General features: G+C 35.9%; 1 protein-coding gene across 2 annotated transcripts in view; it reads right to left on the bottom strand.

Moving 5' to 3' along the window:
• Positions 1-6,586: 6,586 nt before the first annotated feature.
• The window catches only part of UGT8 (UDP glycosyltransferase 8), an 86,518-nt gene continuing 78,854 nt past the window's right edge, over positions 6,587-14,250 (bottom strand). The window contains exons 5-6 of one of the 2 annotated variants that reach the window (XM_043569705.1): positions 11,468-11,687; positions 6,587-9,238 (exon numbers count right to left, since the gene is read on the bottom strand). In XM_043569705.1, the coding sequence (XP_043425640.1) occupies positions 8,875-9,238; positions 11,468-11,687 (584 nt within the window). In that variant the 3' untranslated portion in view covers positions 6,587-8,874. The remainder of the gene's footprint in view (positions 9,239-11,467; positions 11,688-14,250) is intronic. The other variant, XM_043569696.1, reaches the window with a different exon arrangement.

A 14,250-nucleotide genomic window follows, 5' to 3' on the forward strand; every position in this document is an offset into this window, starting at 1 on the left:
CATAAAATTGAAATTCCATGTAATCAATGCTAAATTTAATCTATTTACATTAATTAATTAATTAATTTAATGTTTATTTATTCGAGAGAGGGAGAGAGAAGGAGAGAGAGAGAGAGAGAGAGAGAGAGAAACAGAAACTCACGTAGGCTCTGCAATGTCAGTGCAGAGCCCAATGAGGGGCTTGAACTCATGAACCGTGAGATCATGACCCGAGCCGAAACTAAGAGTCAGACGCTTAACTGAGCCACCCTGGTACCCCTAATCTATTTACTTTTAAAACTGAAGACTAAAAATTATTAAATTGCTCTCATTTCCCTCTTATTTGAGAAAATAAACAATAGCCAGCAGAGATGTTTTGTACCTTTCCATCTTCATGTGTGTAAACTCATGAGGTGACTCTACCTACTCCCCCAGTGGTAAAGCTACATTCTCAGGGATCATATCTTTTTCTGTTGAAAGCTGCATTGCTAGAACATCTATGACATAATAGGGCCCACATACCTATAGATACATGGATATTGCCAAAGTCTTGCATTTTTCAAATCCCATAGACCTCTCTGCGTTCTATATTTGAACTTTGAAGGTCTTTGCTTGATTTTGCTCCTTCCTACCTTCTCTCTGGTGGGATGGATGGATAGATAGTAGACAGATAGATAGATAAAACTTTTAAGAAGATGGATTACTATTCCAAAATACAAATTGCATCGTTGGAGAAACCATCCATCCAATTCAGATAAACCTCTCTGGAATATCAGTGAAATAGACCAACTGCATAAAAAATACATTGTGAAAAGCAGAAGAGGCAGTCTGAGGTAGTTTTCTATCTGAAACCACGGCCTCCTTTCCAGGTCATCCTTGCTTTGCTACCCACACTTTTTTGTTTATTGCTACATGGAAGATGAACCTGCTGCAATCCCAGGTTGAGATAAATTTTCGAATGCCCACCATGTAGCAGTCCTGGGCCTTTCTTTGGCCCTACCAGACAGCTGGATGCAGTTCCAGCATCTTCTGGATATCAGAGATAGGAACATTACTAAATAAGTGAGCATCAAGAGAATCAGAGATGAAGTACATCCTGGTGCAGATCCTTTTAGGAGCACCAATAGTGAATGTAAGAGGCAGGCTTCCACTGGAGAAGATAAGGTCTCTCTTTGTACACACCAGTTGTTTAAGAATTTTGACTAATCAAGTGGGGGTTAAGCAGGGGTATGCATGACTTGACAGTTTAGAGATCACTATGTGAACAAACCAGTTCATGGGGTTCCAAAGCCAAAGGGCCCGGCAGTGCCCTGAGGGGGTGCAGTGCTCATCCAGCCACAGCCTTCCTCCCCACACCCCTAAGGAGGCACCATCTGTATATTCATTGTTTTTGATGGGCCTTACATCCTAAAAGGCATTCAACTAGAGTAGACAAAAGAGATTTTAACACAGCTGGACATTTTCTCAATTTAGCCTTCTGTAATTTGGGATCCTTGAACTTCCAATTGTGTTTCCATAGTCTGTTAAAAAACAAAAGCATCAGTAGATACGTTAGCACACTCTATGCACCATGCACCTGGAAATGGTAAGGCAGCTCAAACAAATGCATAAACACTGAACAGTAGAAAATCCAGGAGAGGAAACCGAAAGCTTGGAGGTGAGTAGGTGGGGGAGACCAGGTCAGGGAAGAAAGCAGCTTGTACCACATGTAGTATGAAATCTAGAACTAGAGGCTGACATACTCAAAGTTAATTGTGTTTTCACAAATGGTAAAATTGACTTATCCATTCTCTTGGATCTATATTTATCAGAGGTACCTGAATAAATGTTTCTTGCTTTCATCTTTTTGAGACCCCCCTCAATGGGAAACTGTCATGTGTCAGCTGAAATCATAAGAGAAAATGTAATTCATAACTAGAATCTAAATGTAACTTAAACTTCTAAATCTCAAAATATTTTTCTTCCAGAGTAAATAAGAAGATGACATTTCCAGAAAGAAGAAGATATTCAGAGGAATGTTTTGATTTTATGACAATTTCACCTCACTTTCACAATATTTTAGCAAGAAATGTTTTAAACTAGTTGTTAAAACTTGCTAGTTCTTTTCGGTTTCAAAGAAATTTTTCTATTCGGTTTCAAAGAAATTTTTGTTTCTTGAAATAGACTTTAAGTCTATAATACTGCCCTCCTTTTTTAAAAAAGTTTTTTTAATGTTTATTTATTTTTTAATTTTTTTTTCAACGTTTATTTATTTTTGGGACAGAGAGAGACAGAGCATGAACGGGGGAGGGGCAGAGAGAGAGGGAGACACAGAATCGGAAACAGGTTCCAGGCTCTGAGCCATCAGCCCAGAGCCTGACACGGGGCTCGAACTCACGGACCACGAGATCGTGACCTGGCTGAAGTCGGATGCTTAACCGACTGCGCCACCCAGGCGCCCCAATGTTTATTTATTTTTGAGAGACAGAGTGTGAGAGGGGAAGGGGCAGAGAGAGACACAGAATCCATAGCAGGCCCCAGGCTCTGAGCTAACAGCACAGAGCCCGACACGGGGCTCAAATTCACCAACTGTGAGACCATGACCTGAGCCAAAGCCAGATGCTTAACCGGCTGAGCCACCTAGGCGCCCCCATAATACTACCCTTCTTAAAAAAATAGAGAAGGAATATTTGGTTTGAGTTCATTGTTTAGTATAATTTAAATGCTAACTATATACATGCACACACATGCAAAAGAGACTATTAACATTATATATTTATATGTTTTTAAAACTTTGGTATATACATTTGCTTTTTTTCTATTGGCCAAACTTAACTAATTTTTTTCACACTGGCATTTAAAAAAATGTTTATTTATTTATTTTGAGAGAGAGAGCATGTGCACAAGTTGGGGAGGGGCAGAGACAGAGGGAGAGGGAGAATTTCAAGCAGGTACCATGATGTCAGCACAGAGCCCAGTGCAGGGCTTGATTTCATGAACCTTGAGATCATGACCTGAGGTGAAATCAAGAGTCAGATGCTTAACTGACTGACCCACTCAGGTGCCCCATACACTGGCATTTTTAAGCACTCTAGAACTGTCTACTTACTCAAAAGTTGAACTTCTTGTTATATCCAAAGGGCAGAACCAAGATCAGAAGCAGAACTGATGATTTTCATGACTATCATAGCCTTGGGCTTTTCTAGACACCTGGTCTCTAACTGCCAGTCCCTTTGATTTGTAAACAAAATGCACTCAACAAGCTATAGAACACCACACATCATCATTAACGAAATTTAACATTACCTGCAATTTACTTCATGTATTTATACTCAAAACTTCTGATTTTCTGCTAAAAGTTATACTCATGGACTTCAGCCAAAATTTCATAAGGGTAACTAAATTAAAATTAGCATAAATTTAAAAAATTCTTCCTTTCAAACATTAGATATTTGACATTTTAATGCAGCACCATGGTAAGTAAAAGAATAACAGATCCTTCAATAGAAAAATTATCTATCTAAAATCTCAATAGCAAGTTATTCATGGTTACATCATCTTTTACTTATTTCTGACCTAAATGGAAAGTTGATCTTAGTATTAGGACTAAGAAGCCATGGCTTAGTAGAAATTACCTTTTAAAAGTGTGAATACTGTATTAAAGTCAAGCTAATTCTGCCTCTGTAATAAGGAATAATCACTTACTGCACAAAATAGGTTACTAAATGAGTAAAAACTAATTGTAGATAGAAACCAACAGAGCAATAAAATATGTGTAGTTGTATAAAGTTCAGTGAGGACTTCAGGTTTTATTATTTAATAAATGAAAATGCTTTGTAATACCTGAGACAGTTAATGTTGGTGTTAGACTTCTTGGAGTAGATTTACACAATTAAAATTGTTTTATTTGAATAACATATTTTTACATATAGTTCTTATTTTTCAGTCAACTTGGATTACATATTGCTCTGTTGAAAAAACTCTGCTGGTTTTATTACATAAACTAAGCATAGTATCAGTAATCTTGTGGACTATATGAATTCACTCTTAAATTATATCTTATTTACCCCAAAGTAAAAAATTTCCATAATATAATTATTGTATGCCTTTTAGTTTCTATATTTTGAAAAATAAGAGCATCCACGCCATGCTTCCCCTGGCCCCACCTTAACAACTCAAACACCCAAGTGTTAGGGAGCTTGAAACATTTTGCAGAATTTGTAGAAAAATGACAATCTGAGTATTTTAATTGCATGGATTTCTGAGGCATTTATAACTGAAATTCATTAGAAAAATGGTTTTGCTGACATCTACAAATTTCGCTGACATTTTTGCATGAAAGTATTTTTTAAACGCTGGCTAAAAATCTTATCCTTTCAGAAATAAGGAGGATAAAAGCTCCTTAATGCATATTTTGGGAATTTTCACTGATAGGATTCATATAATTCTTAAACTTTGTTACATAAATTTGAAATTTTTCTATTGCAAAGTTTTGGATTAAACCAGTTGTAAATAAGCATTTTCTAATGTGATTTTATATTTACAAACCAGCTGAATTACTTAGAAGCAAAAGTGAAAATGAATGGATTATACTTTCAATAAAACAGATGACTGAATTGTATTTGAAATACTTTTGTCACTTTGTTTTGTTTCTCTCATTTTTAAACTAAAAAAAAAAAAAATTTTTTTTCACGGTGCGTCCCTTCAATCTTAGCAGGATTTGGGGATCTGGTGAGGAGTTGGGCTATGCAGAGAGAAGACAGGACAACTGTGACCATCTAGGGAACCACTGGATGAATGAAGACTCAGTAAATGGTTGGTGAATGAATGAATGAACCATGTTTTTTCAAACAACTCTCAAAAACTGAAAGCGCACTACTGTGACAGAGGTTAGTCTGTTCAACGTGTCCGGGACAAACAACCACCGATTCGAGCGCTCATTTTACACTGGCCATTATGCTAAATGTTTTATTTCTAAGTTTATTTATTTATTTTTGAGAGAGAAAGCAAGCTGGGGAAGGAGCAGAGAGAGAGAGAGACAGAGAGAGGAGAGAATCCAAGCAGGCTCCGCACTGTTGGCGCAGAATCTGATGCGGGGCCTGAACTCAGAAACCCCAAGATTAAGACCTGAGCCAAAACCAAGAGTGGGACGTTTAACTGACTGAGCCACCTAGGAGCCCCTATGCTAAATGTTTTAAACACATGCACATACCTACACACAATGTGTTTAAAACATTAGTATAGTGGCCATTACAGAGTGAGTGTGTGTGTGTGTGTATTCACGATAAGCCCACGAGGTAATTATCATTACACAAATAAGAAATGTCAAAGTTAAAGATTAGTAAACGATGGAGTTAGCCTTCAGAGTTAGGACCCTCAGACAATCAGAACTTGAGTTCAATATACAACTATCTGCCAAAAAAAATTATGAGGGTGTTCTGGATTAAGCAATTAATGCCATGGGAGTTGATTACAAACAACCCCAAAACTAGTAGTGAGCATGCAGTTCAATGTCACCTTGAACTCAGTGCTGCCACAGTACCCTGCATATACACTTGCTATAGCTCTCAGCACTTTACATTATAATTACTTATGTGCCCATCTCTCCCACTAGATCATGAGCATCTTGAAAGAGAGACTGACCTTCTCATCTGTAAATTCCCCTGGTATCTGGTATATTGTCTGGGGTGTGATGGGCGCACCCGTTGAATGTTGAATGAATGCCATTCGGCCATGGCAGTTCCTAATTTCTAGTGAAGAAATATATATTCTTTAATTCACTACAGTTGTGTATTTCAGAGAAGATACTTACCATTTATAAATATTAATAGCCCGTAAAATGTTTTCACAATAAAGTGAACTTCTTTCCTTTTAATTTCAGTGCATGTTTTATGCTCCATAGTATCTAATTACAATGTCTAATATGCCCAATTATAGTGCAAAGCTGGAAACAAGACTCTGAGGCAGGTTATCAGAATCTATCAGACCATTCAAACACAAACATTCTTGTAGTCTTGGCAGAAGCAGGAAATGTGTGGGGGAAAAAAAACCAGAATGCTACATCTTGACTCTGTAGTGTCTCACCACTACTTAGCAGGGAAGGAGGAGGGCAGGGATAGATCTCAGATCACAGAGTAGGTTTTTTTTTGAAGGACAGTCATCTGAGGACCCAGTGTGGTGGATTCCAGCTCAGTTGGAGAGGGGTGCTGTATATCAAAATCTAGGGGTTGGGGGTGAATGTGTGGTTGTATAACATTCAGAGGTGATTCTTTGAGGACAGTACCAACAAGCCTAAGCTGATAAACACCAGACAAGACCTTACCAGAAAATGATCTATGCAGTACTTGGGAGTCTGAGACTAGGTCTTCATATTGTAACACAAGGTTTCTATATTCCCAGGAAAGAATCTCTAGCTTGCTTCCCCTTCAATCATAAACCATTGCTTTCACCCAAACATTAGCTCCCTCCAATCCTGGGCATCCAAATTCTGCCCCTATGTCTACGTGGAGGGATATTAAAAGTTATGGCTCTGGAGGAAAATGGATCAATGTCTCATTTGCATTTGATATGATGATGACAAGCTATGAAAATATTTGCAGAGGCTCTTTTTAAATAACAAATGAATAAATACCTTCTTGAAAACTTTACTTTATTAGAGAATCTAGCCCAAATGTGGAAAATTTAAAATCACTCTATTTACCAAAAACTGGCTAACAATAAGCTTTCTAGAAAAAAAAACAAAAAACAAAAAACCAACAACAGTGATCAGTAAATACCTACACTTAACATTTTTAATTCTGGGATAATTTTAAGATCCATGTTGATGTACTTATAAGGTAAATCCCTCTGTTTAATAATAATAAAAATATTCCCACAGGTAACATACTGTTTTTTACACGCATATACACATATAAAAGTTGGGAGACATGTCTTAGAAACATGTTTATAATGGATATACATAATATTGTGAAATAAAATCTGAATAAAAATTTTATTCCAACAACATTTCTCTATTTTTAAATCATGTTTATTAAGTTTTTATCACAGTGGAGATTAATTTATGCTTAATCATCCAGTGAGTGCCTACTGTCAACTTCATCCAATTCCAAAAAAGTAAAATCAACTCATTCATACACTCTAAGCCTGTTGCCATCCCACCATTCATCGCCTGTGCCTTTTTTCCCTTTTAACGGCAACATAATGATAAGATTGTGAAAAGGTATAACTAATAGGCTTATATGTATAATACCATTTCTTCAAGTATTCAGAGAGCAGTACGTTTGTCTGCATTGTACATTAGAAAACTACTTGTGACATTATTTCTAAGTACAGGAGAGTGGCTCCTGGTGGGAGTGCAATGAAGTTGTATGTCATAGTGTATGACAAGGATTTACAGCATTCTAGAATTTTCACAACTCTTCCCATGTTAGTGAATGTCATTAGGTAAATGTATATTTCTACTCTCAGCTGTCAGCCATGGGATTTCAAGCTACGAATAAATAAAGCATACACTCAACATGTGTAGTGCAAATGCTAGGTAAACAGAATGACATGGAATAAACTCATAGTTGCCAACTAGTGAATGGTCAGCCAGGAGGTCCTGATTTTATGTGTGTGACTTGCATCCCTATCCTCAAATGAATACTGTCACTGTTCCATGTCAGCCACAATGACTGGAAAACACTACTGAGGTGGGGTGAGGTGGGGTGGTGAAGAAGTGAAGAGGGAAACAGAAACTCATTTTCATAAACAAGTGATACAATTTCTCTGTCACTTCTGCGTAATATGTAAAGTTTGATTTGTTAACGAGATCTCAAACTTCTCAGACAAAGTAGGTACCAGTATAGAGAGCTGTAAATGCTCCACTTAATTAACTGTTGGCACCTATGTTAAATATAGATTGTGTGGCCCAGACAACAAAAGGGATGAAGAAGATCGTTTTTTAAAGTTAAAACTTTGGAAATCTTAACACCTGAACATTCAAAAGGTACATTATAAAAAAAGCCATCGGTTACAAAAACATTCAAACAGCCCTGTTTAAAGATGCCATAAAAGCAATAGTCTTCAGTACTTTGAACAAAAGTCAGAGCTTTGTTGCTTTGTCTGAATTATGCATTTAACATAATGTTATTCACTAAAATGAAATAGAAAGGACTATAAAATTCTTCTAGAGACAAATTATTGGTAAGGGGAAAATAAAAGTAAAATGGGACAACCAACTTATACATGTACTTAATTGCATGTATTTTTCCCCCAGAAGTGCCCACGGTCTGTAAGAGAAGGAAAACAAAAATAAAAAGCAAAACAAAACAAAAAAACTATCACAAACGAACCAAGAAGTACAAAAAAGGTGCCATTTATCTTTTCATTTTCTCCTACTGCATTCAGTTTTGAGGGAAAAGTGTTCTTTCATGGTAGTGTTCTGAGTTCACATATATTAAATTCTAGAAAAGAAACATTTGGATCCTGTCTATTTCATTCTTGAGTGTGTTGTACCTTCAACAAATATATCAAGCAGCCAGCTAAAAATTCCCTTAATTAGGAAACATACACCCATACACACATGCACACAAACAAATCTTTTTAAGAGAAAAGAAACCATTCCTCTTCTGGGACACACACATATCAAGATTCAAAACTAAGGTCTGACATGGTCACTTAATTGATTTAAATAAGGCTTCTAAAAGGTTCAGTGCCCAAACTCTCTATATCAGTATTCAAATAAAATACATTTTTGCATTTTAGGTTTGTGCTTTTTACAGCCATCTTAATTCCACAGAATTCTGTTAGTAAGATCCAATAAGGGAGTGTTAGAATTGTTTACTGACATTTTACTTTTAGTAGTTGTTAGACTAAATTATAGCAGTAAAAATCCAGTGACTGAACAGGTTGGTTACTATCATGTGGGCTGTTGGCTCATTTCACCTTCTTTTCATGTTTAATATGGCCATTTCTTTTGTACTTGCCATTGAGGATTCCATTATGGTAATGTCCATTAACTGTGCTATGCTTATTTCTAGACCACAAACTTTTGATTTTTCTGTAGATCAATTTTGTCACCCAGGACAAGAAGAAATAGAACAAGGCAGCACCAAGCAAAAGCACAAAGGCAATATCCAGTAAAAAATACTGACAGAAAGAGATTTGATGGACAGCGGCACGTAGGTGATGGGCTCCATTGTGACGAAGAATGTAATCTATCCAATAGACAGTCCGATTGACAGGGTGACCAGGTTGATCCTTGTGGATTTCTGAAAGCTTCTGGGCCCTCTGACGGTAGCTATGGAGTGGAGGGAGAACACAGAATGATCATGGAGATACCAGGTTCATTATATTTTAGACCTTCTCACTCTAAAATGAGGAAAATAATAAAAGCCACTTTTCTTTATTAAGTACCTAATATGTGCCAAGCACTGTGGTAAATGCTTTAAACACATTGTCTTATGTTAAGGCAATAAAATAAATTTGAAAGAGGGAAATGAAAATTAGACAGACTAGGCAACCTGATTATGATTATAAAGTTGAGATTCAGATTCCAGTTTTTCTGTCTCTGAACCCCAGCTCTTTTTTATACTATGCCACACCTCTTGCCCACACATACTTCTTCTCTCCATATGCTTTTAAATTCCATTAACCAATGAATCTCAACCAGGAAGAGGAGTACATTTATTAGATTCTAAAAGGGAGAGATGAAGAAAAATGCAGCACTTTGTCTCAATACCTTTTTTTTAGCAATAAAATTTAATTCTGCCTCTGATTTAAAATAAGTTTAAGGGATGGTGTGAGAATATTATACTTATTAAACAGAGGACAAGGAGTTGAAAAACAACACCATGAAGCCATATATATATACATATATATATGCATGTATGTATATATGTATAATGAAAATACCCTCTAAAATAGTCAATATTCTGAAATCAGAGTACTTATGGATACATGAAGATTGCATAACTGGGATTTCATTGCAATGTGACCTACGACTATAGTGTCGCCCTGTTTATACCTCAAAGAACACTGACAGAATGTCGGTATGTGGATAATCCAGCCTTTTGCTTTTTCTCTGTGGAACAAATCCAGTCTTAGTAGCTCTGTAACTATCCCCCCATAAACTCTGCTTTAGGGCTGCATTCTACAAACCTTTCTAAAAAGTCCTGAAAGACATATATCATTTTCCATAAAAACATCATGACTTGAAAAACACTCAACTTTAAAAGAAGAGCTATAAAACACAGACAAAGGGATCCCCATACTCAAGCACCCCACGTCTTAGAGAACATATTGCTCCAAATGCCAGAGTTGCGACCAAGAGACACTGGATCCTTTAAGAGGTCAGAGCATGATGGCTGCCTCTGAGCCCATGTAAGGCAGCACAATGAACCTCAGTGCACTTGAACCCAGCCTTTTATATGAAAGCTGCATCATTTTAAATGAGAGAATTTTTCCTATTATTGGTTGTTTCTTAGAACATCTCAATGTTTCCCAATCCAAGTGTTAAGCCATATGCCCAGGTAAAAATAGAAAAAGCTTATTGTCCTCCAAATATTACTGCCATTTGAAATGCAAGATCAATTAAATGTCATGAAAAAATAGGGAAAACTACTGCTTTGTTTTAAAACTACACAGGCCAGGGGCGCCTGGGTGGCTCAGTCGGTTAAGCCTCCGACTTCAGCTCAGGTCACGATCTCGCGGTCCGTGAGTTTGAGCCCCGCGTCAGGCTCTGGGCTGATGGCTCAGAGCCTGGAGCCTGCTTCTGATTCTGTGTCTCCCTCTCTCTCTGCCCCTCCCCCGTTCATGCTCTGTCTCTCTCTGTCCCAAAAATAAAATAAACGTTAAAAAAAAATAAAATAAAATAAAATAAATAAAACTACACAGGCCAGCTCTCTAGACTATTTGAAACTTAGTGGTTAACTGGGGACATTCAAGAAATAAAAATTTAAAAAGCTAAAGATTCAGACTAGTTCTGCAACTATGAAAACAAATCTCTGTGTTTCAGTGATACTCAGTCCTAAGGAAACCTAGCACCAGTCAATACAAAGAGCACCAGCTTTGGAATCAGACATTCCTGGTTCAAATATCTACTCTAATAGCTTAGTGCAACTATGGGCAAATTACTTAAGCCCTCTGAGTTTCAAGTGCCTCATCTTTACAATGTGAATAGTGAAAATAGTGATATGCAGATATTACGAGTATTAAAATGAGACAAAGAACAAATAAAATTTGACACATTTTAGGGATCTGATGATTGTTCCCACTGTAATTTCTCCCTCAATTTGGCAAATCCTGGTAGAATATTATTCAAGGTCATACATGGCTGGCTATATATATATATATATACTTGCCATTTTTATTTTTAAAATTATAGAAAACATGCACAAGGATTTAGACACAGGAATGTAAAGGATATTCCTATAATTGGTTTATTGACAACTTCTTGGCAATACTTGGTTATTGACAATATGCTATGGTATATATATTTCATCTGCTTTCATGTTCATTGTAAACTCACCTGGGATTATTGATAACTTTCACCAGTGCTTCATATAGCTCTCCTTCAGTAACTGTCTTCCATTCTAGCAATATCCCCATGCCTTTTGCCTGGACCCGGGTCATAGTATCATAGTGGTCTCCAAAGAGTGGGATTCCCACTACAGGTACACCATGATACATAGTTTCAAAAATACTATTCAAACCACCATGGCTCAGGAAGGCTTTAATATTGGAATGCCCTAAAGAAGGATTAAAAAAGAAAACAACTTAGGGTATTGTATATTACTCTAAAAAAGAGATTTTCCAGAAATCTCTTAAAAGTCAACACTATACTAAATATATATTTTAGATACAGAATTTTTAAAGGCATAATTTCACTGATTCCTGCCCTATATCAATTAAAATGCTTGTTATATAAATAGTGAATTGATGTATATATCAATTAAGAGTCATTTTTAAATTTATAAATTTAAAATCTATAGCTTTTTAGAGCATATTACAACTTTCCCTCAAACATAAATATCAACTGGCTAGCAACATCTATTTAAAAGGCCAATACTAAATAGGAAGTCAACAAAAGCAAGAAATGCCAAAAATACCAGGGTGCAACCACATTCTGCTACAAACAGACATCCACTTCTGGATCCCCAGGCATTTATCTTAAAGTAAAACACATTTTTTAAGAAAACAAAAAAAAAAAAAACCATGTTAAAATGTGGGGCTAGATTCCTAAAGTTCAGGAAGAGTTTATGTGCTTATCCAAGGAGGAACACTGTATGGTACAAAGTATTTACAACATTCAAGTCATGTCAGCTTCTGGCTTCACAATTTTAGGGTCCAATTTCACAGTTTAGGTATATAAACAAGTAGGGACTGACACATAAAAATTAGTTGTAAGAGATGGAACATCATGTAACATCGAGTTGTCATGGGGATAAAGGAAGACAATTTATCAAAATTAATGAGGTATTTCAAAACACAGATCCCCTCGTGACCAGCCAATATTTCATAAAAGGTACTGAAACTGAAAACCCTGTATAAGTGTAGGACAAGGAAACATTGCACTTAGGAAATGTATGCTATGGCCAGAAAGGAATTACAGCTTGCAGAAATAGAAGTCTTTTAAATATACACACACCAGGTATAAAATGGTATGTAGAACCTTGGTCTCAGTAGGGTGCAGGGACTCTCCCACTCCATGTCTATTAGAATTACTCAGTGTCACCTTTGCCTACAAGTGGCTTCTCAACTCGGCCCACCTAATGGATCTGCTCTCTCAGTGCACTTCAAACTTTTTTTTTTTTTTTTTTTTGCAGCAAAACCTTTTCTCTGAACAAAACCTTACCACAAAGCCCAGCAGTGAAAAATAAGACAGTGCTGGTGTGTGGAGGGCAAGGGATAGTATGGAAAGAAGAAAGGGGAAAGATAATGATTGGGTTCCTACTTCTCATCCTGGAGGAATCTTCTGATCATTGTTAGAAGCCAGCAGTGGACTCATAAAGTCATGCCTAATGATAAAAAAGGACACTGATCTTGGCAAAGGCAGAGAACTGAGGTTCTGAGGAACACAGAAGAGCTCTGAACTTAAGGAGGGCCATTGGGTGTGCACCACTGAGTAGCTACACCTTGCTGTAGAGGCTCTCAGAAGAAAACCATGCTAACAGTTTCAGTGTTCCCAGAGAGCAGCATCACACTGTTGCACTGAAACAGCTGATAGTCCAGGTTATCTTATTTAAATTCTCTGCTTCTTCCTACCTTCTATGGAATCTGAAGTCATAATAGTAAAGACATAAAAAAAAATACAAATATTAAGAAGGTAAATTGCCCTGTTTCTTATTCAATTTTGTCATTTATAGAATAACATATATGAAGAACTAGATGAAAAGGAATTATATAAAGAAAATTCCTCACTGTTTTTTAGTTGCAAAATTCAATTTGCTGGTTTTTAGGATGGCCATTTTAGCTTCTAAAAAATACTTTTCAAAGCCTATTTTTAATAATGTAATTTAAAATTTAAAGAAGCTTATATAGCTGTTAGATTTTAGTATTGTTGAACAAATGATGTCAATATTGCCAAATCAATAACATTTTTATAATTTCCTTAATATCTTAAAGGTTAATACAGCATCATGTTTTGCTAGAAATTAATGAAATTACTTTACGGTTTTACTATCAATGCTTATTGAAGACAACAAAATGAGTTAAATTTATTCGATCAAATATCTTAAAATAAATTCATATAACTGTTATTTTAATTTTTAGTTAAGGATCAGAATTCAAATAAATAAATAATTAAATAAATAAATGTGTGTTTCAAAAATTTCTGATGACTTAAGGGGAAATGAACAGATGAAACAAATAAAGGTAAGATGAATTAAATGTTTTCTTGACCTTTTTAGTTTCAATCATATGAGTAACTTTGAACTTCTCAGGTTAGTCAGATACATCTGTAATACAATTATAACACAAATCTACATTTTCACTGTTTTAATTTTACTACCTTTAGCTGATTAGTCTAATCAGGTATAACTTTATCCACTGCTGGTTTATATACCTTATTAAGCATATTTTCCAGAAAATTAAAATTGCTGACTGGTCTAAAAACCTTAATTTACAGACATAAAATGATTATATTTTACAAATCATTTTCCAACAAAGAAAGATCTGACTTGTTGGTTTGAAATCTAACATGAGATACTAGGTATTCTAGTGACTCTACCATAAACTACACACATATTGTATAAACTGCTCAAATACAAAAATCACATTTACTCAGTTAAAATCTAAATGCCAAGTAAGTAC

Source organism: Prionailurus bengalensis, chromosome B1, assembly GCF_016509475.1.
Source record: "Prionailurus bengalensis isolate Pbe53 chromosome B1, Fcat_Pben_1.1_paternal_pri, whole genome shotgun sequence".
In the NCBI taxonomy this organism is placed as follows: domain Eukaryota; kingdom Metazoa; phylum Chordata; class Mammalia; order Carnivora; family Felidae; genus Prionailurus; species Prionailurus bengalensis.